The sequence below is a fragment of the Ptychodera flava genome, unplaced genomic scaffold (genome assembly GCF_041260155.1).
Source record: "Ptychodera flava strain L36383 unplaced genomic scaffold, AS_Pfla_20210202 Scaffold_39__1_contigs__length_1403739_pilon, whole genome shotgun sequence".
In the NCBI taxonomy this organism is placed as follows: domain Eukaryota; kingdom Metazoa; phylum Hemichordata; class Enteropneusta; family Ptychoderidae; genus Ptychodera; species Ptychodera flava.
In genome coordinates this window covers 955221-980589 of record NW_027248361.1, presented here as the reverse complement: position 1 = coordinate 980589, position 25369 = coordinate 955221, and the positions used below count along the sequence as shown (strand labels likewise).

Genomic DNA, 25369 nt, shown 5'->3' with positions numbered 1-25369 from the left:
CTCGAGTCATGGATTTGAGTTCAAAGGGCGAACAAGACTGCCACCATCGGCCATGGATGTAGACAATAGAGGGTCGTCCCTACTGTGGGGCCGACGGCTGTGTACTATCCCGTGACACAGTTCCACCACCAGAGACTGCACTTGGTGTCATTTGTTCCACCACACTAAGATATCTGTGCTCAGTTGTTGTTTTAAAATGAATGCCGAAATTATGGTTGAGTTTTAAGACCGGATAATACAATCAACCGTGGGACACAAGATTTAGATTTTCTCGATTTCGAAAGCAGGGCGGTGATGATTAGAAAGGGTGTGAAAGGCTCTTGACACCGTTACGTGAACTCGTGAAATCCGGGTACTATCTTACAGAAATATATTTAAAGGTAGTATGCACCTTGAAATAAACGACTCAAACTTTCGCTCAAAATTTCCTGAATGAATCTTTAAACCTTCTCTCTAAATCAATAATTAAAAATCAGGGTCAGCGTGCAAAGTTCGGCACTAAGTAATACTTTTTAACATTTACCAACATTTAGAAATCAAAATGGCCGCCAGCCCCGTGTTAACTATATGAGGAAATAGCATTGTTGATTTTCGACAAACTAAGACAGAAAAAGTTTTTACTCAAAAGATCTTAAAATGAGCACCACAAGGGGCAGTTCAGAATAGAATTATTGTAAAAATGTGAGAGTTCGAATACCTGTCCCCGAAGCACATTCTACCATAACGAAGGATGACGGTACTATCCAGATCTCGCTACCATTGTCCAAACTAAAACTTTCAAAAATGTAGTCGTCGTCAACTATGTTTCACTGTTAAACTGCATCATCGCTTGTAAGCAAACTTAACGGTCATAAATTGTTACCTGGTTTGATTTTCGACGTCTTTTGGGTCGCGAAGCTATCGGTTACATACAAGTGCGATGGTGCAAACGATCAGACACACAGACATGCTGAATAGCCAGGCATTCATGCTCTTGTGTAAGGCATCTTTTATTGTTTGATGAAACAATTCTTCGACAAAATCTGCATCGATTCACGGTTACATAACTTCAGGGTGTGTCGCGGGTCACTCAACCAGTCCCTACACATCACAGGGCAGAGACACGGGTGCAGTGCCACCGTTTGTGAGTGTGTTTTTTTTCGCAGTTAAAGAGGGGCAAGTCTCGAGCGATGCCTAGGTAACATGAAAACAGCGGCAGTGATAGCAGTTGCACTATGTGCGTGCGGAATTGTCACTCACATTCCCGCCTCCGCGGCAACAGGTAATCTTGTGTCTTTTACTTTATTACTCTTCAAAGTCAACAACACCCTTAGTCAACTCTTCTAAACTTCGCAACGTTTCATGCCCCTCGTGATCAGTCCTGATGTGTTTGTCAGCCTATGGTAGCATTTCACTCTACCCAGGGGACTCCAGAAATCGTTATTATCGTCTGCACATATACGTGCACTTGTAAGGCGTAACCCTTCAGGCATTCGTCATAAAACCTCTGTAGTACGCCCAGGCCGATTAAAGACCCCATCCAACACTTTCAGTTTCAAAATCTGGCCACTGAGTTTGACGAAAGCGTGACTTTATAGATGCCATCTCCCATTTATGATTTACAAACCTACAGGACGACCACTGTATTAAGTGTAATCCTGATCTTGGTTCGAAGATGACACGGTGTGTGTGTCTAAATTATTCATGAGCAACCCACACAGCAATCTGCATTATATTCGGGTCTATCTACTGTCTCTCTGCAAAAGCAAGGCAACAAAATCCGTAACATGATATGCATGATAGGGCAACTATAGTAGTTATGTAAGCGTAGTCCCTCCGCCCCGGGTGGAGGGAAATGCCGAGGAAAGCCTACGGAACTATCATTTGTCCGTGAATCGATCCCAAGAAATGTCCTAGACCTTGAAGAAATGTATATGACGATAATGAGCTCGGAAGCCATCGTTTTACAGAAATATTGACGCCTCTGAAGTGAAAGTTTTATTGAAGCCTCTGACTTACTGCAATCCTGAATTGCTATGATGTTATGTAAATAGTTGTAAGATATTAAGCTGCTAATTTTAATTAATGATAATTATCGTTAATGAGAATATATGTAGAAATAGCTTTAATAAAAAAATGGGGGTACGACTGTGCGTACGTAAGTAAATACGTACATACGTATGTATGTGTATATGTATGTATACATACATATATATATATATATATATATATATATATATATATATAATATATATAGATAGATAGATAGATAGATAGATAGATAGATAGATAGATAGATAGATAGATAGATGGATAGATGGATATAATGTACTCCAAAGATGATGATCGTACAAGAACAAACGTTTTAGGCATCATAGCGACTATCAAACCACCTAGATGATCACCGTATATGATACAACGGCACTTACCAATAATCTCGCTCTTTACTCCGAGAATTGAATACCTACACCGCCCTGGTCTGTTATTTTAGTAAGTGTACCATCAGTGAGCTCCATAGTACTCAGCCTGCACAGGTTGAAAGGATATTTTTCACATACAGTACATATAATGTATATGTAATAATGTGAAAAAAATAATTTAATATAACATCGTATCCTAACTAGTAATTCTAGCAATGGACAAAGACAGGTCCTGCCTTTATAATTATGTCACGCACACTGTATCTGATCTCAGCAAAGAAGCACATTGTTTCAAAAGCAGTTATTTAACATTCTGTATACACTGTACGCCCCCGAGAGAGTTGGAGGGAGGTCGGGGGAGACAGAGATAGAGAGACGGGCGATCTTAGTCGTGCAGGCATAACCAAACGACCTGGAAGTGCCTGAAGAAGGCAGGAAAATCTTCAATGAAGTAACGATAAGCCTTTTAAACTTCACTTTTTAAACACGATAATCGCAAAGGCAAACAGCTGTTCATTCGACTATCTCTGACTTGAGAGTTCACCTTCCATGGCTGACCACTTTACGTCGGTTATTCAACTGTGAATGCCCAGCTCACGTAGCCGATGTTTAGCAAAGCCTTTGTAAACTTGCCCGATGTATTGTCCGTATTGTGAATCCCGCAACGCTCTTCAAATACCTCTCCTGGATTAATTATGTCAGGGAAGGTCAACAACCACGGCGATGCATCATGGGAAGTTAGTCACTGTTTGAGCAAAGAGGACAGGGGGTACCGATGTCATTTGGAAAGTCTTGCGCTATACTAACATCGTTTATCGCCATATGTCAACAGATTAAGGTAGTATGCGCCTCGAAATTGAAAAACTTAAACTTTCGCTCAAACTTTCCGGAAGACACTGTAAATTATTCCGTTTCAAAATCAAGAATAAAAATCAGGACCACTGTGCAATTTGGGCCTAGAGAAACAAATTCCAAAAAAAAAATCCGACGCTTGAAATTCAAAATGGCCGCCATCCCTGTGTTAACTCTACAGGGAAAACAAATTTTCGATTTTCACAAAAATAAGCGGTAAAAACTTTACGTACACCCTGAGCTTCAAAATGAGCCCACACAAGTAGAATAAAATATTATTGTAAGAGTTTGAAACCTTGCAATATCTGTCCCCAAGGCGCAATTTACTCTAGGCTTATTGAATTTCCTGATGCTATTATGCCTGTTTTTGCAAAGAATGTATTGTTTGTGGCCATGTTACAAAGAGTAGCAATTAGGTTTGAACATGAGACAAAACTGTTTGTAACAAATACAAGTATCATTGATAAGATGATATCGTCAATTGAAAGCGACTACTAACGTATATATAATATACCCATATCCAGTCAGGTGACATCACTACTTCACAGAACGTCAATGTTGTGGAGCTTCGAAGTCGTTCGGCTGGCCGGGATCCGAGAAAAACCGAACTTCAAACGGTGATTTGTGAACTCTGCGAAGCGATTAGCTCAATGATCATTTTTGGACGGTAAAGCTATCCATCCCTGCCCCTGTTCTTTGATTTACCGTGGTCATGATAATTTCACTGAGTTAATGATTCAGATGACATTAAAGTAATCCCTTTACGCGGATGTTTTAATCCATTTCACCGCCGTGGTTTGACCCAAAGCCATTGATATCAATGGTATATGCAGACCCGATTATACCGGATTTGGTGAAGAGGCAACAGCAAGACAATGTGAAATAAGCTTATAAAAATCAAACAAGAATTCATATAATATGGATAAAGAGCTTGGCAAATGGGTGAAGGTGAACAAGACTCTACCGAAACTGAGCAAGTTAACAAATTAAGACGATCCTATGGGGTCAGGTTGCTTCACAAAGCTATCAGAGAGCCCCCTAAGCAAAGCTCCGTTGAGAAACACTGCAGACTTTTTAAGAATGTCCCCAAGCGTCATTTATAACATTTATGTACTGTTTGGTTCAAGCATTACCTAAGAGATTGTTGTATCAGCAATTTGCAACTGTATTTTTTGTTCGATATTGGAAATAAGAAATTGTGTGGTCTGTCTATAAAGACTGCCCTAGATAAAGTCAAAGTCAGTCATATTAAATTTTGCAGTGTGTTTCAGTCCAATAATTTAATAAGTAACATTACACTTGAGAAAAAGAAACCAACAAGTATGTCCAAAATAGAGACATCGACTGTTATGTATATTCTAGACATATTTTTAAAATGACTGAACAAAAGCGACGAAATTAATTAAGGGTGGAGTCCCGTGTTTTTGTAAGAAGGAAAGATTTCATGACGTCATAATGTATTCTAGTGGCATTATTGTTGAAAGCAAATAAGTATTTGAAATATGCTTACACGATGTTGGGCCTTATAGTTGTGTTGGCCTTATTGTTTGGTTACATATAAGTCAAATAAAAGGTTTAGTTATACGTCGGTACAATAGGTAGGGCATTCATACGCTATTCGTACCCGTTTCCTAATGCACAAGCCCGATTTTGCCATAGAAAATAGTAGGATTGGACCAAACCATTAAGACAAAAGTTTAACCCTTATTCTGCCAAACACATATGCCAGGGAGTCAGAACATGTCATATTGCATTCTGAAAAGAACTTTAATATTTGAAAGCTGCTGAAAACACAGATACTGTTAACATGATGGCTATAAAACTGCTATAACATACCAAGTCAAGTAGATAAAAATACGTATAGATTTTGCTCTATATTGCCTTTTACTGACTGCCAGGGCACTTTCGTAAAGAATAGTATCTGGTAGGAGTGGTGGTATAAAGCAATGTGTTTATGTAAATGTTCCATTCGAAAAAATGAAAACTTAAAATGATAGTATATTTGCATAAAAAAGACACAGACCTAAAAACCCGGTAAAAATGTGTTGAAAAAAACAACGCTAATGTACTAGTACTAAATCTAACAGTGCATAAAATTTAAAAGGAAATCAAACGCGCATTCTCCCAGCAATGGGAAGAAAATGCAAAGACATTGTGGTCATTAGAGTGTCTTTTTTGATTGCTTTGCACTGATATAAATTTTCTAAATTAATTTCAGAGTTTTACGTTGAAAATTACACGCCTTCCTGTGAACAAATAAACGTAGTCAAAGGTCAAAGGTCACGATGAGCTAGGCCACAGATATGCAGAAAACTATTCCTCGTTTCTTTGTTTGTATGCAAACACGCCATCGGAAAACCAAGAGTTTCAGTTTATTGATCCACGCATCCATTAACTAAAACAACTAATATGATGGAGGTACAATTATTAGAATACTATTACAGATGACTTTGACGTTGATCATCAGCGTTTACACGGAGAAAGCGATAAAATTCGTAAGGAAAAGATACATTCCAGACTTTGTCACTGAAGGGGTTCAAGTTATTATCCAGGCGGAGTAAAGGAGGACTGCGTTTCATGGCTACAAGAAAAAAAGCAATACATATAGTTTGCCACAGCGCTCAGCTGTCTATTAGGTAGAATGCAACTCGGGATAATCGTACTATCAAACTTTACAATTCTTTTCTGATCTCCAAATTGTGTCGGCTCATTCTAAACCTCTCGGTGCGAGAAAAAATTTCACAAGCTTAGTTTTTTCGAAAATCGAAAATGTCATTTTTTTCTCAACATAGTTAACGCTAGCGATGGAGGCAATTTTGAATTTCTAATATCGGTAAATCTTTGGTATTTTGTTTCTCTAGTACCAAACTTTGTGAGGTGACCCCCCTCGGGATTTTTATTGTTCATTTTAGAGAGTATGATTGAAAAATTCCTTGATCACTTAAAGTAGGAAATGCATTCAATCTACGAAATATACTCACCCAAGTTTCAAATGCAAAATACAACACTACACCGACTTAAACTAACAGGGAAATTGCAATAATAATAATAATGATAATGCCCTCAAGCGGCAATTATTGTCATACAGTTAACGACAATACGGCGACACACAAAATAATTGAGCTCTCTTGTAAACATATTCGCAAATCCCGCTATGTAGTACGCCTAAAGCATTGATATGTTTATACTTCAAACATACATAAGTCTGCTTTACCTGACATGCGCAAAGCTGTACCTAAGGTAGCACGCTCCTCGGAGGTGAAAGATTTAAACTTTTGCTCACACTTTAGTAAATGAAACTTTCAACCATTCTCATACCAAAATCAAGAATAAAATTACTGGTCACTGTGCAAAGTATGGTACCTGAGAAATAAATTACCTAAAATTTACCGACATTTCAAATTCAAAATGGCCGCTATCCCTGTGTTAACTCTATGGTGGAAAATAAAATTTTCGATTTCCGAAAATCTAAGACGGTGACAATTTTTCTTCCTCAGAGAGCTTTAAAATGAGCCCCAACAAGTGGTAGATCAGAAAAGAATTGTAAAAGTTTGAAAGTCTGAATATCTGTTACCGAGGCGCGTTCTACTTTAGGCCTAACTGCTGATCAATTCAACATGATCTTATAATCACTCGGTTGAATAACATGAACTGCAGTGTCAGTTGTGTCGTTTGACAAAGTGATAAGAATTTACAGCGAGCTGTTTTCACACAGGTTTTAGTATATCCTAGTGTCTTAATTTATTCGCCATGACCTTGAGAAAGATTAAAGCACACTGACTTTGCGGGAGGGAACTATTGAGGATGGACTTGTTTCACGTCTGCTGGCATATCGATATCAAAACAGAATAAATTGAAGGAATAAACTTCAGCAGACTGTCTCGTTAGTGGTAGGCTGTTGCGTCGATCGTGGGGTGAACGCTGTGGCCCACCCCGGGCCGGCAAGTAACTGCTGCCGAGACTTTGGGCCAAACTATATTAAGGATAATTAACCGGTGATTCGAAACAAAAACGTTCTGACAATGCAGTGCATGCACAATGCCATAGTTCTGTTCATGCCTATCTTGTTCTTCACTCAATTTGCATAGGTACGTAACCATTAATCAGTACAATACCCCTGATTGTAATGACGTTCTTTTAAACACTTATCAACACCACGCAGCCTGCTGGAGTTTCAAAAGAGATTCAGGCTACAGGACGTAATGCGACTTAAATCAGTATCGACGTCTTACGCGTCGAGTCAGGACTCGAGCAGGTGCAGAGAGTGCATTTTTTAGGCGCGGAGATCTATAAGTTTTACTTATGATGAGAATTACTGAAAAATAAAGTGACGTTAACGTAGAATGCTCCTCGGTGACATATTCAAACTCTCAAACTTTTACAATATTTATTCTGATATTTGTCTTATCACTTGTGGGGGCTCATTTTGATGGTTATGGATTCAAAAAGTTTTCACAGGTTTAGTCTCGTGAAAAGCGGGAATTTTATTTTTCTCCAGAGAGAAACACAGTGATGGTGGTTTTTTTGAAATATTTTTTAATCGGTAAATGTTCTGTAATTTGTTTCTCTAGTGCAAGATTTTGCACCATGACTCCCAATTTTTATTCCTGATTTTGAACTGTCGAAACTTTGTGTGGCGGAAGTTTAAGCAAAAAGTATTCGGATTTCATTCTCAAGGCGCGAACGACTTTAATAAAGCGGCGAATAATTGATAAACACGATCAGTGGTATAAATAGTTTTTGTAGTGTGACCGCGATTAGACGCGTATTTACTATCCGCTACCCTTTCCCTTTATGCAACATTATTGATAATAAATGTCAAAAATGCATCGAACAAGGTAGGGCGTTTAATCACGACCAAACAGCTTGAAAAATTCAATAAAAACAAAATACATGACAAGACTTTAGCCGACTTGTGTCACCCCACCCAGTTACATAACGTATTTGAATCAATTGAAGTTAGCTGTCAGCGATTGTGTTTGAATACAGATTGTGTGAGATACCTTCTACATGTAATAAATCTAAGGTTCTGATAAAGTGAAACCTTGAATAACCTGGTCTGAAAATGGCGGGAACACTTTTGCGCAGACGACAACTAGTCTGTCCAATCACGATCTCTAAAGCGACTGCAGCGTCACAATGCACATTCTATGCCAAAGAGTGGCGCCAACGGCAACATTCAAAATATGCTTCTGCAACAAAATATAGTTACAACCGCCAAAACAGGGCCTCTATGAGACACATAATCGTCAATGGAGTGCAAGTAGAAAATGCCGAATGGAAATATCTTTTTCATCTTCCATGTTTAGAGTTGCGCGCTCGGATTTAGGGACAAATATTCGAACTCTAAATTTACTTTTTCTTCATGGCGCTGATATAGAGATAACGGCCATTTTAAGAAAATTTTTGGTAAATTGTTTCTCTTGTACAGAACTTTGCACTGTGTCTGATTTTAATGCCTGATTTTGAAACAGACTGGCTTAAAGTTTCCGAGAGGGTAGTGCCACCTTAACAAACTTATATGATTTCAATACCTCCCATTATTCCACTGATTGTATTGCTAGCCATTCGTGGTCACTCAAACTGTGAGATTGATTTGACACATAGAATCCATATCGTACCATTGACGAGTACTTAACTGCTGTGTGAACACGCTCCAGTAGGATCCCTAACTGTCGGCGGACCAATTTGCATATTGCGCGCTCATTGATTCCCTTCGAATTTCTCTTGGCTCAGTTTCAAATTCAGAAATTTGGAATAATATTTTTTAATCGCAATTGAATAATGCTTTTACCGATCAGAATTCCAAAATGGATTCACGTAACGATATCCCTATTTCTCTATCGATGAAGGGTCTCTTTTCATGTATGATAACTTTCATCCTGGCTTTGTAAACTTGAATTCACTCATCGGTTTAAACATGTTAACGTGACAATTAGCAAGAATTATCTAATCTTTTAATTTAATCATTAAGGTAGAACGCGCTCCGGGGACAGAAATTCGGTCTTTCAAATTTTATCAATTCTTTTCTGATCTACCACTTGTGGGGGCTCATTTTATACCGTCTTGATTAAAGAAAAGTCTTCATTGTCTTAGTTTTTCGAAAATCGAAAATTTTGTTTTTCCGCATAGAGTTAACACAGGGATGGCGGCCATTTTGAATTTCTAATATTTGGAAATCTTAGGTAATTCGTCTCTCTAGGACCAAAGTATGCATGGCGATGCCTGATTTTCATTGATTTCTATCGTTGGTAAGAGAATGGTCGAAAGATTCATTAACGAATGTTTAAGCTAAAGTTTACGACTTTCACTTAATTTTTTACTTCACGTTTTTATGATCCCGCTCATGAAAATGCAATATAACTCCGTCATTGCCATTTCAATACACAAAAATGCATCCCCTATGATTGAAAAACAGCAATTGAATGTAGCCTGTAGCGAAAAGAGTAAAGTTTTTTTCTAATATAAATGAATTGCTACGCATTACCCGTCGTCAATACATACAATAAGTTTTTAATTGGGTACATGTCGTACTTTTAATGGCTAATCCCACAAATTCTCTTCATCCTCCAGATTGTACTGATCCTGGAACGCCTGTCAATGGTACACAGTCGGGAACCTACACAGATGGCGGGATGGTACAGTTCACCTGTGATTCCGGTTTCACACTTATAGGTTCCAGGTTCATATTTTGTAACAGCGGCACTTGGAGTGGATCCGTACCTACCTGTTACCGTAAGTGGCCAATTTAACTCCCTCCGTACGCCTTAAAGGTATACCGTCACTTGCTTCAATTTTGCCACAGTTACCATGGAAAGAGAAAACCTAAACAATCACATATTTTAAGCGGGTGGCCGCTTTTTCAAAACAGTGCCCTCACGTGGGCATTTGAATACCAAGGAACGCCATATGGGCATATTTAGATGACAGTTGACTGTATACCTTTAATTTCTAACATTCTTGACATGATGCTCTATAAATCGCTTACACGTCAAGTCCTTCGCATTTTGACTATAGCCGTTTTCAAGGGACAGGCCATTGGATCTTTGGTGGGAGAGTCAGAACATGAATTTGTTTACTAGTTTCAATATTTGAAACGTTTTCGTCGAGGACATGCAATGTTTTGTTTCTTTTTCAAATGTCCACGCAGTTTCAATGGAACTTGAATGCGTCCACGCTAAAGCTTCAGGCCCATTTTCTTCCCCGATGACGTCATCATCATATTGCTCCCCCCCACCCCGTCATTCCTGCATACCTCCTTGTCAGGTGTGGTTGTACTGCCCAGATTGCTTTCCATAGATCTATCCGCGTGTAACTATAGACCGTCTGGCGTATGGAAAGGCATATTGCGAAGTATATGCTTACAGTTCGATCTTTAATTTTTGGTCCTTTGCAGATTGTTGTCAAATCTGTGCAAGTTTCCTTTGACTTTAATGTATATTTTTCGCTATTTATACTATTCGGTTGATAAAAATATATATCACGTTAAACATGACATGGATAAAAACTCTCAGCATTTCAATCTCCTTGTTTTTGAAAAGTATCAACCGACCAGAGCAAAAATTGTGTAAAGTTAGCGCATGGCGTTGATAAGGATAGCATAGTTTTGAATTGAATGTTTTTTCATATATTTTTAAGATTTTTTTGTTACACAGCGCATGCGCGAAATAATTGTCTTTAATACCAAAAATACGATTGGAACTAATTTGGGATAATTTGATAGTGTTCAATTGGTAAGTTTAAACCCAGCCACTTTTCCTTTTTTGCACATTGAATACACTTCTTCTTATGAATAATTTGTAATATTGCAACTTTCAGCTGTAGAGCACATGTACGTACATAACACTTTTGATAAATTTGAACAACTAAAAGATCCAATTGCCCCAAATTAGTTCCAATCGTGTTCAGAGAACTTTGGCATAAAAGAATCGCTCCTAAGAAAAGGCACTTACTTTTATTCGCATCTGGGAACACACGACCGCCGAGATATTTGATGGAGATAGAAATGCTCTCTAATTGAATTCTAATGTCAATTTATCCATTCACAGCTGACTGTACGGACCCAGGCACTCCAGACGACGGTTCACAGGTCGGAAGTCCAGACTACACCTTCGGGTCAACTTTGGAATTCGCCTGTGATTCCGGATTCATACTGATCGGCAGAAAGTATATAAACTGCGAAGGCGGGACGTGGAGTGGCGATGTCCCTTCCTGCATACGTAAGTTGATCTCTTTTGAATAATTGCAGGTCAATTTTTTTGACGATTACGGGACTCGTTCTGGCTTTAGCTCAATTCGACACTAGTTTCCTGAGACCAAAGCAGTAAGCTAAACCTACCGCATCACGTTCACAATGACAGAAAAATAAATGCCCAGGTTTATAAGGCAATCTGCATTTAGCTTGGTAAGCACAGAAATGTATCACGAAAGTGGTTTAAAAAAAATGGACAGGACCGTCAGCAACGCCTCATGATAATTTCATGATATTCATCAAACGAAAGATTCAACTACAATGTATACTGATTCAGGCTCCATACCTAATGTACCTTAGAGCGGAATTTCTGGCCACCGGCCCTATGAGTTCAACAAAAATGAGGATTAAAAATATTAATATTCTGTTTCAAATGACAACTTAAGCTTCCTTGATCACGTCAATTTAGTCTGTGCGTCTATCCTAAGTTTAATATGTCACGCCATGCAACTACCATGGTCAGGCTTTCATAACAACATTCGCGGCAACAATCTTATATTCATAGACAACAAATTTACTTTGTTGAAATTTAAATTCAAAGCACCGATGATAAAATGCTATATGGTAGTCTAGAATGTCAAAAACAACATCTTTAAGTTTCCATCTCTACAATGGTGGATGTCTGACAATTTGTGTGTCGTTTGCTCGAAAGACTTTACTTGCCGATTTTTTTTTTCATGCGAGTGTCCTGTTTCCTTTTTCTATCGGTATCAAAGTTCCACATTTTTGTCGCACAAAAGCGATAACGGGACAGTCATTTTCGCACAAATTAAAAGCAATTACGGGACAGTCATTGTCCACACCCATTTCTCAAATGCGAAATACTTGCTTCAATACAAAAGAATAATGAGGGGACAAACTACATGTGATATGAATGGCGACATACGCCCTCACCGTTTATAAGACAATAGCAGGACAGTCATGGCACTCGTGTTTTACAACTCGAAAACAAAACACCACGACCTTACACAAGTCTTTCATTGATATGCAAATTTATTTATTTCGCGCCTGCCACGCCTGTTGTTACGACAAAGGACAGGAACCTAATACAGCACAACATCATATAGTTGTTCCGCCAAAAAACCCAAAAAGTTCAACTCCTGTAACTTTTTTATCGTATGTCACTCTGCCACACTTCATAATTCAATTTATTCACTTAAAATCGTCACACTTTACATTTCCATCTCGTTTCTTATGCCCTTCCAATTTGTTATATATATTCCCTTTGATATATATATATATATATATATATATATATATATATATATATATAGATATAGAGAGAGAGAGAGAGAGAGAGAGAGAGAGAGAGAGAGAGAGAGAGAGAGAGAGAGAGAGAGAGAGATGTTGATGCTCTGTCGATACCTTTGTCTAATACCAGAAAACCACCTTACTTTTTGTACGGTATCGAATGATATATTATTTGAATGGAACGTTTGAGATATTTCCAAGAGACGGTTGATTGTTCTGTTTATTTGTACGGCCCCTTAGAAATTTTGATATTTTCTTGTTTTCTCTTAGAGTGAATCGAAACACACATGCTCGCAAACACTATGCAGTGTGTGCAATATGCCATGTTATTGTTGATAGTGAATTTCACTCCAGGCTGAAATTCAGTTGTAAACAGTTATCCGGGACATGGCGCTTAACATAGAGCATTTTACACGTACAAGTACAAGTTGGATAGTCATATGTACATAATCTAGGGAGTAGAACGAGAAACCTTATTTTACAAACACGGCAAGAGTTACAGCGAACGAAACTGTACAGAGGCCATTCTAGACAGCAGCGTTTATCCTCCAATCATGTAAAATCTTTGTTCTCCCTCTTTAGCTGGCTGTGGCGATCCGGGCACCCCAACCAACGGTAACCAGGTGGGCAGTCCAGATTATTCGGCCGGCTCAACTGTGACCTTCGCCTGTGATTCAGACTACAGTTTGATTGGTTCTAGCAGTATCACTTGTGAGTCAGGCAACTGGAGCGATCCAATCCCAGAGTGTCTTGGTGAGTTAAATATTCTGTTGCTAGACCGAGTTAAAAATGTTTCTCGTCCTCAACAAATGAACTACATAGTTTGAAATCCATTGTTTTTTCTTATTCTCTTTTTACTGTAGTACTGTCGTTTGAGTCTGTTTGTCGTTTGAGATGTATTCTGTTGATTTTCTCATTTACTATGATTGCGGAAGGATGAACCCTTTGAGCGCCAAAGTGAATTTTTGTCGCCTTACAAAATGTACCGCAGTCAAGTTTTTCAGATTTTTGCCAAACTTTTGATAAGAAACAGTAGCAAATGAAATTTTACGTCCATTTGGTCCAAAATTACCAAAAATATTACAGAAAAATTCATAAAAATTGGTAAAATGTAGCACTCAAATTTTGGTGGCAAAAAATTACAGCACTCAAGGGATTAAAGATGACCTGATGTTGTGCATCAGGTAAGCTGTTTGTTAGCCGAGGATTACTGAAAACATATCCGTGAAAGGGGGAAACACAATGAATGTTTAAAAGACATTCAGGCGTTGGCCGCAATGAGGTCTGTCTGTTTTGACCGTGAATGCATGTTGAGTGACTCACTAGCTTCGTTTCCTGACAAAATTTCCCCGTGGTTCTGGTCACCGAGACTCGTACAATAAGGCGCATAGGGGCTCGTTCTCACTAATTGGCCGTTATATTTATGGCACGCTGATGGACAGTGAGTCATTCCATTGGCCGCTCGGGACACGTTTTTCATCAGAACATTTGAAATTCTTTCCGGTTGGAGTCCCACGGTACACACAATGAGTTTTCGAGGCGAACGGTTGCATTCTGCGTGTCGTAACTGAAATACTGTTGAAAGAGCTTTTTGGAAAAGTGATTAAGTAGGACCTCTACAATGAAACGCTTAAGCGGCATTGCATAATTTAAAAGTAGAAGTAAAATCCCTGGTCGGTGTACATTGAAAGGAGGACATAACATCGGCAACACTGCATGTACACAAACGCCCAATCTTCGTGCATTTATGAAAATAGAATCGTAAAACTCAACCACTTATTTCAATAACGTCAAGGATGTCTTGCGTCAGTGTCTACCAGCTTCACGAGCGCCCTCTATCACTAACTAAGAAACTAGAACGTACAGTTGCTGCCGGGGTCGCTTGGTTACCGAATGAATAGAAATGCACAGCAAATACCCCAACGGCAATGTTAACTCAATATGCTAACCACTTGCTATGGTACCTGGCCATTTGGAGTCATCAATCCCTGCACAGCAACATTTCAAGTTCTTCTCATATTTTCGGTTTCAAAATACTGCTCTTTTATCGCAATCACTGAGTACACAACTTTTGATATTACTGTTGTGGTAGAAAGGTATAGCGGAATTTCAGTGACCGAACATTACTTTTTATCCACGACCTCGAAATATGTGAGTCAAGATATTCCTGTAAGGTGTGGAAACTACACAAAAGCGATGCAATAGATTGACGCTTGTAGATTCAGCAGCAAAATTTCTTGCAACACGGCTTGTTTAAAGACCCTTGTGGCTAGGACGATGATATCAGTGATGATAAAAGTTTGGAAAATTGCGGTGAAAATTTGAATTGTCACAGCCTGAGGGCGCACTCAAAGACATGGATTATAAAGATAAGTCAACCTTATGAAGTAAACATATAGCTATATACAGTGTTATTGAGTGGATGAAAAGAACCCAACGGTAAGAAAAAGTCGAAAAGCTGCTTTTCATCCTTTTCATTACGTAAGTTTTTTTGTTGCAGGGCTTTAAACTGCACTGAACCCCGGGGGTTCTCCTGATATTTCCATACGAGGGGTGTACCGCCCAAGTTGAAAACAGGTGTATGTTCCCAAAATATGATCCATTGTTATTAGGGATTTGCTTGACAAATTATGGGAATTTTCACTTTTATTCTGTTGCATGTGAAGATTTCCTATAGTATGGGACATTTGCTTTGTTATCGATCTATGCTTAAGGATTTTCACGGATTAAAAATCGACCCATAATTAGGGATTTTTTCGTGAAAAAATGACCCATTAGGACGGCACATACCCGTACATCTTTCTACGGGATATACTCCAGAGAAAAACCAAGAGAACTGAAAATTTACTCCATGTTATTTTGCCTCACATTGGACAGCTGACTGTGGTGACCCTGGAACGCCTTCAAATGGTCAACAGGATGGCTCACCAGATTATTCACACGGTTCTACGGTGTCATTTTCATGTGACTCGGGTATTCGTTGGTCGGCGACAGTTTAATCACGTGTACTGACGGGACATGGAGCGAAGATATACCCACTTGTTATGGTAAGTTACACACACACACGGAAGTATATGCATGTACATACATACATACATACATACACACATACATACATACATACATACATACATACATACATACATACATACATACATACATACATACATACATACATACATACATACATACATACACACAAACACACATACACACACATACACACATACATACATACATATACATACATACATACATACATACATACATACATACATACATACATACATACATACATACAACATACATACATACATACATACATACATACATACAGCTGTGTGTCCCTACATATACAAAGTACACTACAGAAATTGTCAAACATCTTCCCCTCAATATTGAGTACGTAACATATATTCACTTGTTGCCATGCGACATATTTTTATCCATTTAATATATTTACCATTTTATTGAGCGTTACAAGTTAATTTGAAGGTCTATAAACAGGTACTTTGGTTGATATCTGTAGATAAGGCATTCCACACTTTAGACCCTCCGAAGTGAAACCTACGTTGATCAAATAGTTCTTGGTATATAACAGTCCTGGCGTTCGTGTTTTCACCACTTACCATCACTTGTTCAGGATGGTCCAACTTCGAATTGTCTCACGGATCTATTAATGTTTTACCATGAATTGATATGATTATTGGACCAGTTTTAATGTCATTCCTTGCTTATCGTCTCTGAACACAGCCGATTGTACTGATCCGGGGACACCGAACAACGGATCGCAGATAGGCAGCCCTGACTACACTCACGGTTCCACTGTCAGCTTCCAGTGTTCGGGTACCTACACGCTGGACGGTGCAAGCAGTATAACGTTAACTGTTTCAATGGGACGTTCAGCGCCCCTGTACCAACTGCGAAGGTAAGCTGCCGACAACGTGGAGTTTATAGCAGTGAAAAGGGCAGTCTTTAACCCTTTGAGCGCTGTAATTTTTTCCCCGCCAAAATTTTAGTGCAACATTTTGCCAATTCTTATGAATTTTTCTGTAATTTGTTTGATAATTATGGACCAAATGGCCCATACATTTCATTGGCTACAGTTTTTTTTCAAAATTTTGATAAAAATCTGAGAAAATTTGACAGTGGTTTATTTTGTAAAGGGGACAAAAATAGACTTTGGCGCTCAAAGGTTTAAGGTAGAATGCGCCTTGGAGACAGATACTCGGACTATCAAAGTTTTATCATGCATCTTGGATTCCCTTGTTGCGGCTCATTTTGAAACTTTACGTGAGAAAGTAAAGTTTAATTTATGTGAAAATTCGAAATGTAATTTTTCTGAGCTGGCTTAGGATAGCACAAATATGGGTACTTTAATTTGTTTCCCTAGCACCATCTTTTGCACGGTGAGTGCGTGTTTTTCAATTTCGAGGGGCATACTACTTAAAATGCCAGAAATATTTAGCACTAATTAATCGGCAGTAAAAAACCGAGTGCATTAATTATATCTCCGTACAATCCGCCCATCAGGTTGTCGATCTATAACAATTCTTTCAAACAAAATTTATGAAAGCCGGGTGCGTATGTTCCTAATTTTCCGTTCTCATATAATGACTTTTGTTTGCAAGGCATTGATGGTAAATGATGAATTAAAATATTTCAAAACTATTTTCCATCAAAACATATATTTTTTCGTAATGGTAGTATGTATCAAGGCTGTAGATCGGCTGCAGTCCTCGACACAGACTCCATTGCCTGGCTGTTGCATGTTCTTGATAAGGCTATGTGTGAATGTCTTCTATAGGATGAACTTCGAACCTAGGGACCGAGCATGCGCAATGGACTACCAGGCCGTATCAATTGAGCGATTTTGCAGTGTGTCATGTGATAGGGCTCTTTGGTAGATCCTGCGAAAAACTACTGCCTTTCCAAAACTCCGTGATTAAAAAAAATTCCTTACATTTGAAAAGCTATGTCAATGCTTAGTGGAACGATTGATATCCACGAGAAAAGGGGCACTGCGGTGAATGACGTCATAATAATTTATTTAAAGGGACAGCTCTCAAAGCCACTGTTTTTGTGAATAATTGACAACTTATGGTCTGCTATACTTGCAAGTCTGTTTGTCTCCTTATATGTACCATACATTTCATCTTCTGTATATAACTTTACCAATCAACCTTGATCTTGGTTCATTATCTGGTAGTAGGTCTTGGTTCATTATGGGTATTTAAATGTCTTTTTCAACAGTTGGCTGTTCCGATCCGGGCACACCGACCAACGGACAGCAGGACGGAAGTCCGGACTATTCGCATGGTTCAAGCGTGGAGTTCTCATGTTTTTCTAATTACACGCTGGTTGGAACCGACAGTATCACGTGCAATGGCGGTACATGGAGCGACGACGTACCAACCTGTGAACGTATGTATTCTTCGATAAACTTTGACGCTCAGGTCGTGCCCACCCTCCGCAGTGGGCAGTTTGCTTGATATATGTTAGTTTTCGAACGAGAGTTATTTATTTACTTAGTTTTTGTTTGTTTATATTTAATCTATTTATTTGTTTATTTATCGGGTCATAATCAACGAGATTGCCTTACGACTCGGCCGAATAATAAAACAGGATGATGTCGTGTCTTTATTTTCTCCTTAGACTTAAAAAAAGGCTTTACAATTGATGATATGCATGTGGAATTCAGCATTGTTAATACCACATGCTGACGTTTAGATGTTCTAAGAGTGGCCATCAGGCTATTTGCACGCGTTTGTCGCTGATACCAAAGTTATTTTATCGCTTTCTCTGCATGTTTCATATTTCGGAAGAGCTCAAAGTTTTTTTAACCAGTTGTTCAATGTGATCCACGGTTTGACATTACTGACCCCTCCAATAGTTCGAACTGGGTGTAACGATCCTCGAATTCAGTGGCCCTGTCCAGCTACGCACGCAGCCTGATATCTCAGGTGCCAACAAATCGACTTATCTACATTTCTGACGGTGCAATACTACTTTTCCAACAGAGGATTGCACGGACCCCGGAAGTCCAGTGAACGGATCTCAGGTTGGTAGTCCGGACTACACGCACGGATCCACCGTCACTTTTCAATGTGCGAGCGGTTACTCGATCTCTGGAGCTACAACTATCACCTGCGACGGAGGGACATGGAGTAGTCCCGTGCCCACCTGTATCGGTAAATATATTTGATATTATTATAAATATATTTGAACTAACGATAAGTATATTTGAACTATTATTATTGCCATTATTGCGTGAAGTTGCAGTATTGCGTGAAGTTGCAGTATTGCGTGAAGTTGCACTTTTGAAGTTTGTTTTTTACTGTGCCAATAAATGCTTAAAGTATTTTCACTCACAGAATGATCATGTGGATGTAATACTATGATCTGTGATACTTGTGAACAAACACGACTCGAAAAATTGAAATATAACTATGTTCAGACTCGAAGCATAGTTGCAGGTCCTACAACATTTATGGACAAAATAGCCACCCTATGCACTGCAAATCTTTCAAGCGTGGGCAGTGTACATCGTAAAACCTACAAGACATTAATGAATGACTTCTAAGTACGTCTTGTTGGTATCTGACCCAAAACAAACAAACGTTAACAGACAAAATGAGGTGCGTCACCTATGACGGGACAGAGACATGCGCAAACGGTTTTCAGTAGTACAGACCGACGAGATTTGAAACTAACGCAGACCCCATGAATTTGCAAGGTCTATTCGAAATGCATACTTATTTTTCGATTTTCAACCCGACAATGAGTGTTTTCTGTTTTGTTTCCGCACACAGAGAGCTGCACAGACCCTGGCACGCCCTCTAACGGTCAGCAAGTAGGTTCACCAGACTACACCCATGGCTCCTCGGTTACATTCAGCTGTGATTCTGGGTACAGTCTGGTCGGCGCAACCACCATTACGTGCGAAGAAGGGACGTGGAGCGACGATATCCCCGAGTGTCTAAGTAAGAAGACTATATTGTAAAAAAATTACTTTTTATAAATTGGTCTTCAGTTGTCATATGCGTCCCATGAAACATGCATCCTCGCTATGGATCGATTCCAAGTAGATCTTTTACAACCGACAGAAGTCGCTTACGGAGTAGATAATGTTTCATCACAATCCAAATGGGGAAAAATTACGTTGCAAAGTTGGAGAAGAAAGGATTACTGAAATTAAATTCTTTGTTGGTTTCTTACCGCCGCCATTAAGATCGATTGCCAGGGGTTGTAGACCATAGAAGCGAGATGTCTACGCTTGGCTTCAACTTGCGTGCATTTTTTCAATTTTACCGTAGAATACTGACCTTTGGTCGAGCATAAAATCAATTTCACAGCAATATCACTCTATGAAGTCAAACGATTATATTTGTAAAAACTCATACATTTTATTTTAACATTTTAGGGAGAAGAAGAGTACAACCATTAGTAGAAAACATTGCGAAAAGGCGAGAAATGGATGCGTTCTCGCTGTTTGCGAGAATACAGCGAGATTTCATTTTTTCTCGCACTCAGTGGGCGATAATTTATTTTCTCGCCATGAATCTGCGAGAAAAAATTCTTCCGATCAATCAGCAAGAATTTTTTTTTCATGAATTGTTTTTCTTGTAGGTGTACCGCGAGAAAAACGGATTCTCGCTGTTTGATTGTGAGAATTTTGTTTCTCGCAGATTTAAGGCAAGAAAATATATTCTCGTCCATTGAGTTCGAGAATAAAATGAAATCTCGCAGCATTCTCGCAAAAGAAGCGAAAAAGTGTCCATTTCGCTCTTTTTTTCTCGCAATTTTTTACTACCAGTGAACTATGCATTGCCATCGAAGTAAAACCTGACATTCCTGACAACAGTTACAATATATAATATAATAACTCTTTGTTATCTCTCTAAAAAGTCAAGTTTTTCTTTTTTTATTGTTGCTATAGGTGACGATGACTGTGGAGATCCAGGCAGTCCTCAAAACGGTTACCAGGTCGGCAGCCCTGATTACACCCATGGTTCAACAGTGACCTTTGCCTGTAACACAAATTACACCTTGGTCGGCGAAAGTGTCATAACATGTACATCCGGGGCATGGAGCGCTATATTTCCGGCGTGTTTAGGTATGACTTTTACAATGCACATGTACTGTTACCAGTCATTCAGTTTGAGGGTTTAGTTTTCGACAGCGTTTACAGTATAGGTAGCTCACAATGTATAAAAAGGTTATGTATTAATCCCCAAAACACAGGCTTAGAAGTATATAGTAATGTTACATGTGTTAGTGAGTACAGACTAAATATGCACCATTTTGTACCTACTCATCCATGCCACAATACTAAATTTGACTTGGTCAATGTAGAGATACATTTATATCACTCCTCAGTTTCCTCGGGTTATCAAGGGTTGATGGCGCTCGCTGCTGCGTATGTTAAAATTTTTCAATTTCAAATTTTTCAAATTTTCAATTTGCAATTTTTCAAGATTTGAAATTATCACAAGTCGATTGTGACACAAAGTCGTGTGGAACGAGAATTACTAGTTTGACTACATATGAGCTACCTCCTGATTTGGAGGAATTTCTGAAATCGAATATGATGCAATCAACACTGAGACAGTCTGACACACGTATGCAAACGACTAACAGAATACCAGCAGTAGTTTCCAATGAAGCTCGGCATTGATGGCAGTGATTTTGGTCAAGGCATACACAGCGGAGCGGAAAATTCTCCCCCGTTTCAATGTCAACGGTCAGCGAATTCAGGGAAATTCAATTTTCAGAAAAACTAAGACAGCGAAAACTTTATATACTTCATGAGCTTCAAAATGAACCAAAACAAGTTGTAGACCAAAAGAATATTGTAAAAGTTTGAGAGTCTGAGTATTTGTACCCGATGTGCTTTCCACCTTAATGAATAACACAATGTTCTCCGAATTTTATTGATATACAGCTGATTGCAATGACCCAGGCACTCCGACAAACGGCGAACAATATGCGACTAGCTATACTCACGGATCTACCGTCTTCTATAGATGTGACGCTGGATACATTCTCACTGGCGAAGATTCATTGTCGTGCTACGATGGCGCTTGGAGCGCGGCTGTTCCCACATGCACGATCGGTAAGGGGATTTTACGAATTTCTATGCGGAGGGCGCCCACAGGCGTTGAATTGTCTACATTAGTTTCCCCCTAGTGTTAAATATAGGTCCCTATATTGACAATTGGCGGTTATGATAAGGAGGGATTTGAATAAGACACTACCATCGTTCTGTTTCATACTACCATGGGTCCTTTTCTTTGCTCACATTTCATCTTGATCTGATCCGGGGTCGAATAATGTTGATTGTCGTTGCAACCACATTTTGCCAATATTGCAAAAGCTGGTCCCCTTGTCGCGTGGCTGCTGTTTATGTGATGTTAGTATTTCTGTGCTCTTTTGAAAATGGTTTTTCGTTCAGAGCCTGTAGAGTTCGAGCCGGTTAAAGGCCAGGGATTTGATCCCTGGGATCAAGTTTAGTCTATAAGAGGATTATGGAGTGTCATAGCCTTTTTTCCATTGAAATTGTAATGTAATAAGTAGCTTTCCCTACGAGACAATCTGACGCCGGCACAAGCCTAGACATTGGTGGACACTGGGGATTCTGTCAAGTGTCTGTGGCGGGGTGGGGGCGATACTCGAGAACTGTAATGTTATTTGATGGGGAGGGACGAGGGCTATGAAGGAGACAGAGATGACAACAAGAGACTGCGCAGAGTAATGATATTAAAACCTTAAAACAAGTTGGGATCTCAGGTAAAACCAAGACATTACTAAATTGTATCGTAATAAATTGATCACTACGACTGGGTTGCAGAGTATTAGAACCTGACAAAAGGTTGAACCAATTCGTCGAAAAAATTTCCGAAATTCATTGCGATCCTCTCCTCTCGTTTGAACAGATACGACATCACCTGTAGTGACGTGTCCAGCCAACATAACAGTGGAAAATGACGACGGGACGGCAGCTGCGATTGTTGATTTTAGTGGAGAATCTGCATCAGATAATTCCGGAGACACGCTGTCTGTGACATGCGATCCACCGGCCAACTCATCCTTCAGCTTAAATGAAAACACTGTTGTATGTTCAGCGATGGACGCCGCAAACAATACGGGAAACTGTTCGTTTACTATTTCAGTTATAGGTGTGTTGAATACAGTCAGATTTTCGTTGTCTTTTTACCTGCACACCCGCCAGGTTATCCTAACCACCTAAATATTTATATGAGGTAGTACCAACCCATCTACCTACCTACCTACCTACCTACCTACCTACCTACCTACCTACCTACCTACCTACCTCTACTACCTACCTACCTACCTACCTACCTACCTACCTACCTACCTGCCTGCCTACCTATCTACCTACCTAACTACCTCTACCTACCTACCTACATACCTACATCTACATTCCTACTTAGTCGTCTACCTACCTACCTACCTACCTACCTACCTACCTACCTACCTACCTACCTACCTACCTACCTACATTTCTACTTAGTCGTCTACCTACCTACCTACCTACCTACCTACCTACCTATCTACCTACCTACCTACCTACCTACCTACCTACCTACCTACCTACCTACCTACCTACCTACCTGCCTACCTATCTACCTACCTACCTACCTCTACCTACCTACATACCTACCTACATTCCTACTTAGTCGTCTACCTACCTACCTACCTACCTACCTACCTACCTACCTACCTACCTACCTACCTACCTACTTAGCCGTCTAGCTAGCTAGCTAGCTAGCTAGCTAGCTAGCTAGATAGCTAGCTAGCTAGCTAGCTAGCTACCTACATGCCTACTTACTTACCTCCTTACCTACCTATATAATAAACTACTGAATTTGTTGCTTACAAAGTTGATTATAAATGAATTCTGAAGTCTCACGTCTGGGAATAAATCAGTGTACTAATACGTCCCACTAGTAAGCTTTTAGTCTGTCCACTGCCGATCGTTTGCTTAAGTACGATATAAGAACAGTAAAATTCATCAGTTCAAACAACAACAGAAAGAGGGGATTTTGTGCACACATGATTTCACTGGATATATCTTCCGTATTTCAGATATTATTCAACCAGATGTATCTTGTCCAAATGACACTGTAAGTGAGTACGACTACGGCAACACAACGGCTGTAGTTGATTTCAGCGGCGAGTCAGCTACAGACAATTCCGGTGAAACGTTGACCATCACCTGTGTTCCACCGGCAAATTCCACATTTATCGATGCAGAGAACGTTGTGACGTGTTCTGCCACGGACTCCTCTGGCAACACAGGAACCTGTAACTTCACAATTACAGTTCAAGGTAAGTGTATACACATTTAAGTGTGGTTTTTAGACCGAATCAAAACGTGGAGGAAACTAATATACTGATGATGGCGGAGAACAATTCTAACATGTAGATGATTCACGTTCTACAGACACGACCGATCCAATTGTAACTTGTCCTGCTGATATTACGGTGGAATATGACTATGGAAATACATCAGCAGTGGTTGAATTCAGTGGCGAATCAGTCACAGATAACTCTGGCGCTGTCCTTTCGGTGACCTGTGACCCACCAGCTAATTCTACATTCTGGGATGGAGAAAATGTAGTGACTTGTTCTGCTACTGATGCATCTGGGAACACCGGCAGTTGCAACTTTACTATCACTGTGCAAGGTAATTAGAAAGACATTTACAAACAAGTAAAACACGTTTTTTGATTCATATTCGTTATGCTTAAGGAAAGACGTTTACATGAACAGTAATTTCTTGCATAATAGAAAGCTATTCCATCCATTTTTTATTTCAGACACTACAAATCCAGTTGTATCCTGCCCAGCTGACATGACAGTTGAGAATGACTATGGTAACATGACAGCTGTGGTTGAATTCAGTGGAGAGTCTGTCACAGACAACTCTGGTGAAACCCTTACCGTAACCTGTAGCCCACCGGCGAACTCTACTTTCGGCGACGGAGAAAATGTAGTGACTTGCTCTGCTACCGATTCATCTGGCAATGTTGGAAGCTGTAATTTCACTGTTACTGTTGCAGGTACGCATACGTCTTCTTTGTAATGCATTTGTTCTCTTTGCCTATTAATCCCCTTAATCACATCCAATCGTTGTAAGATTTAGAATAAGGGCGAGCATTAGTGTTTAGATTTGCCACAATTGACAGACTTTGATCGTTCCTATTAAAAATTTGAGGGTTCAGGCATTTTTCCTACGGATGTAATTACCCTTCCCTTGTCGTTTGGTCACCCACCTTTCATCAAAGCGTGTCAGTATGTCCACATATACAGCTAGTCTTATCAGTGCCATCCAGTCGATCAATCAACCAACCATCAGTCTTGGAGCCACTTTATTAGACCAATTGCTTGTTTGATTTACATGTTATTTACATAGATCTTGATAGTTATGTTACTTGGTCCCCTGTGGAAATATCTGATACATTTTTAACATAAAACATTTCCAGATGTTAAAAATCCAGTGGTCACGTGTCCTGCCGACATCACAGTTGAGTATGACTATGGAAATACAACAGCGGTGGTTGAATTCAGCGGAGAGACAGTTACAGATAAT

The 25369-nt window shown here is 39.4% G+C and overlaps 1 protein-coding gene across 1 annotated transcript; it reads left to right on the top strand.

Annotated features, from left to right (window-relative positions):
* Positions 1-1065: 1065 nt before the first annotated feature.
* LOC139127937 (C4b-binding protein-like) lies at positions 1066-16633 on the top strand. Its single transcript, XM_070693787.1, has 6 exons — positions 1066-1261; positions 9825-9986; positions 11300-11470; positions 13336-13506; positions 15631-15800; positions 16507-16633. Exons 1-5 carry the CDS (start codon positions 1183-1185, stop codon positions 15750-15752), a joined length of 705 nt encoding a protein of 234 aa, XP_070549888.1. The 5' UTR covers positions 1066-1182; the 3' UTR covers positions 15753-15800; positions 16507-16633.
* Positions 16634-25369: the final 8736 nt, after the last annotated feature.

Coding starts and splice junctions, on each gene's coding strand:
- LOC139127937 (XM_070693787.1), top strand. CDS start 1,183: ATGAAAACAGCGGCAGTGATAGCAGTTGCACTATGTGCGTGCGGAATT. Junction 1,262..9,824: donor TCCCGCCTCCGCGGCAACAG/GTAATCTTGTGT, acceptor TTCATCCTCCAG/ATTGTACTGATCCTGGAACG. Junction 11,471..13,335: donor CGATGTCCCTTCCTGCATAC/GTAAGTTGATCT, acceptor CTCCCTCTTTAG/CTGGCTGTGGCGATCCGGGC.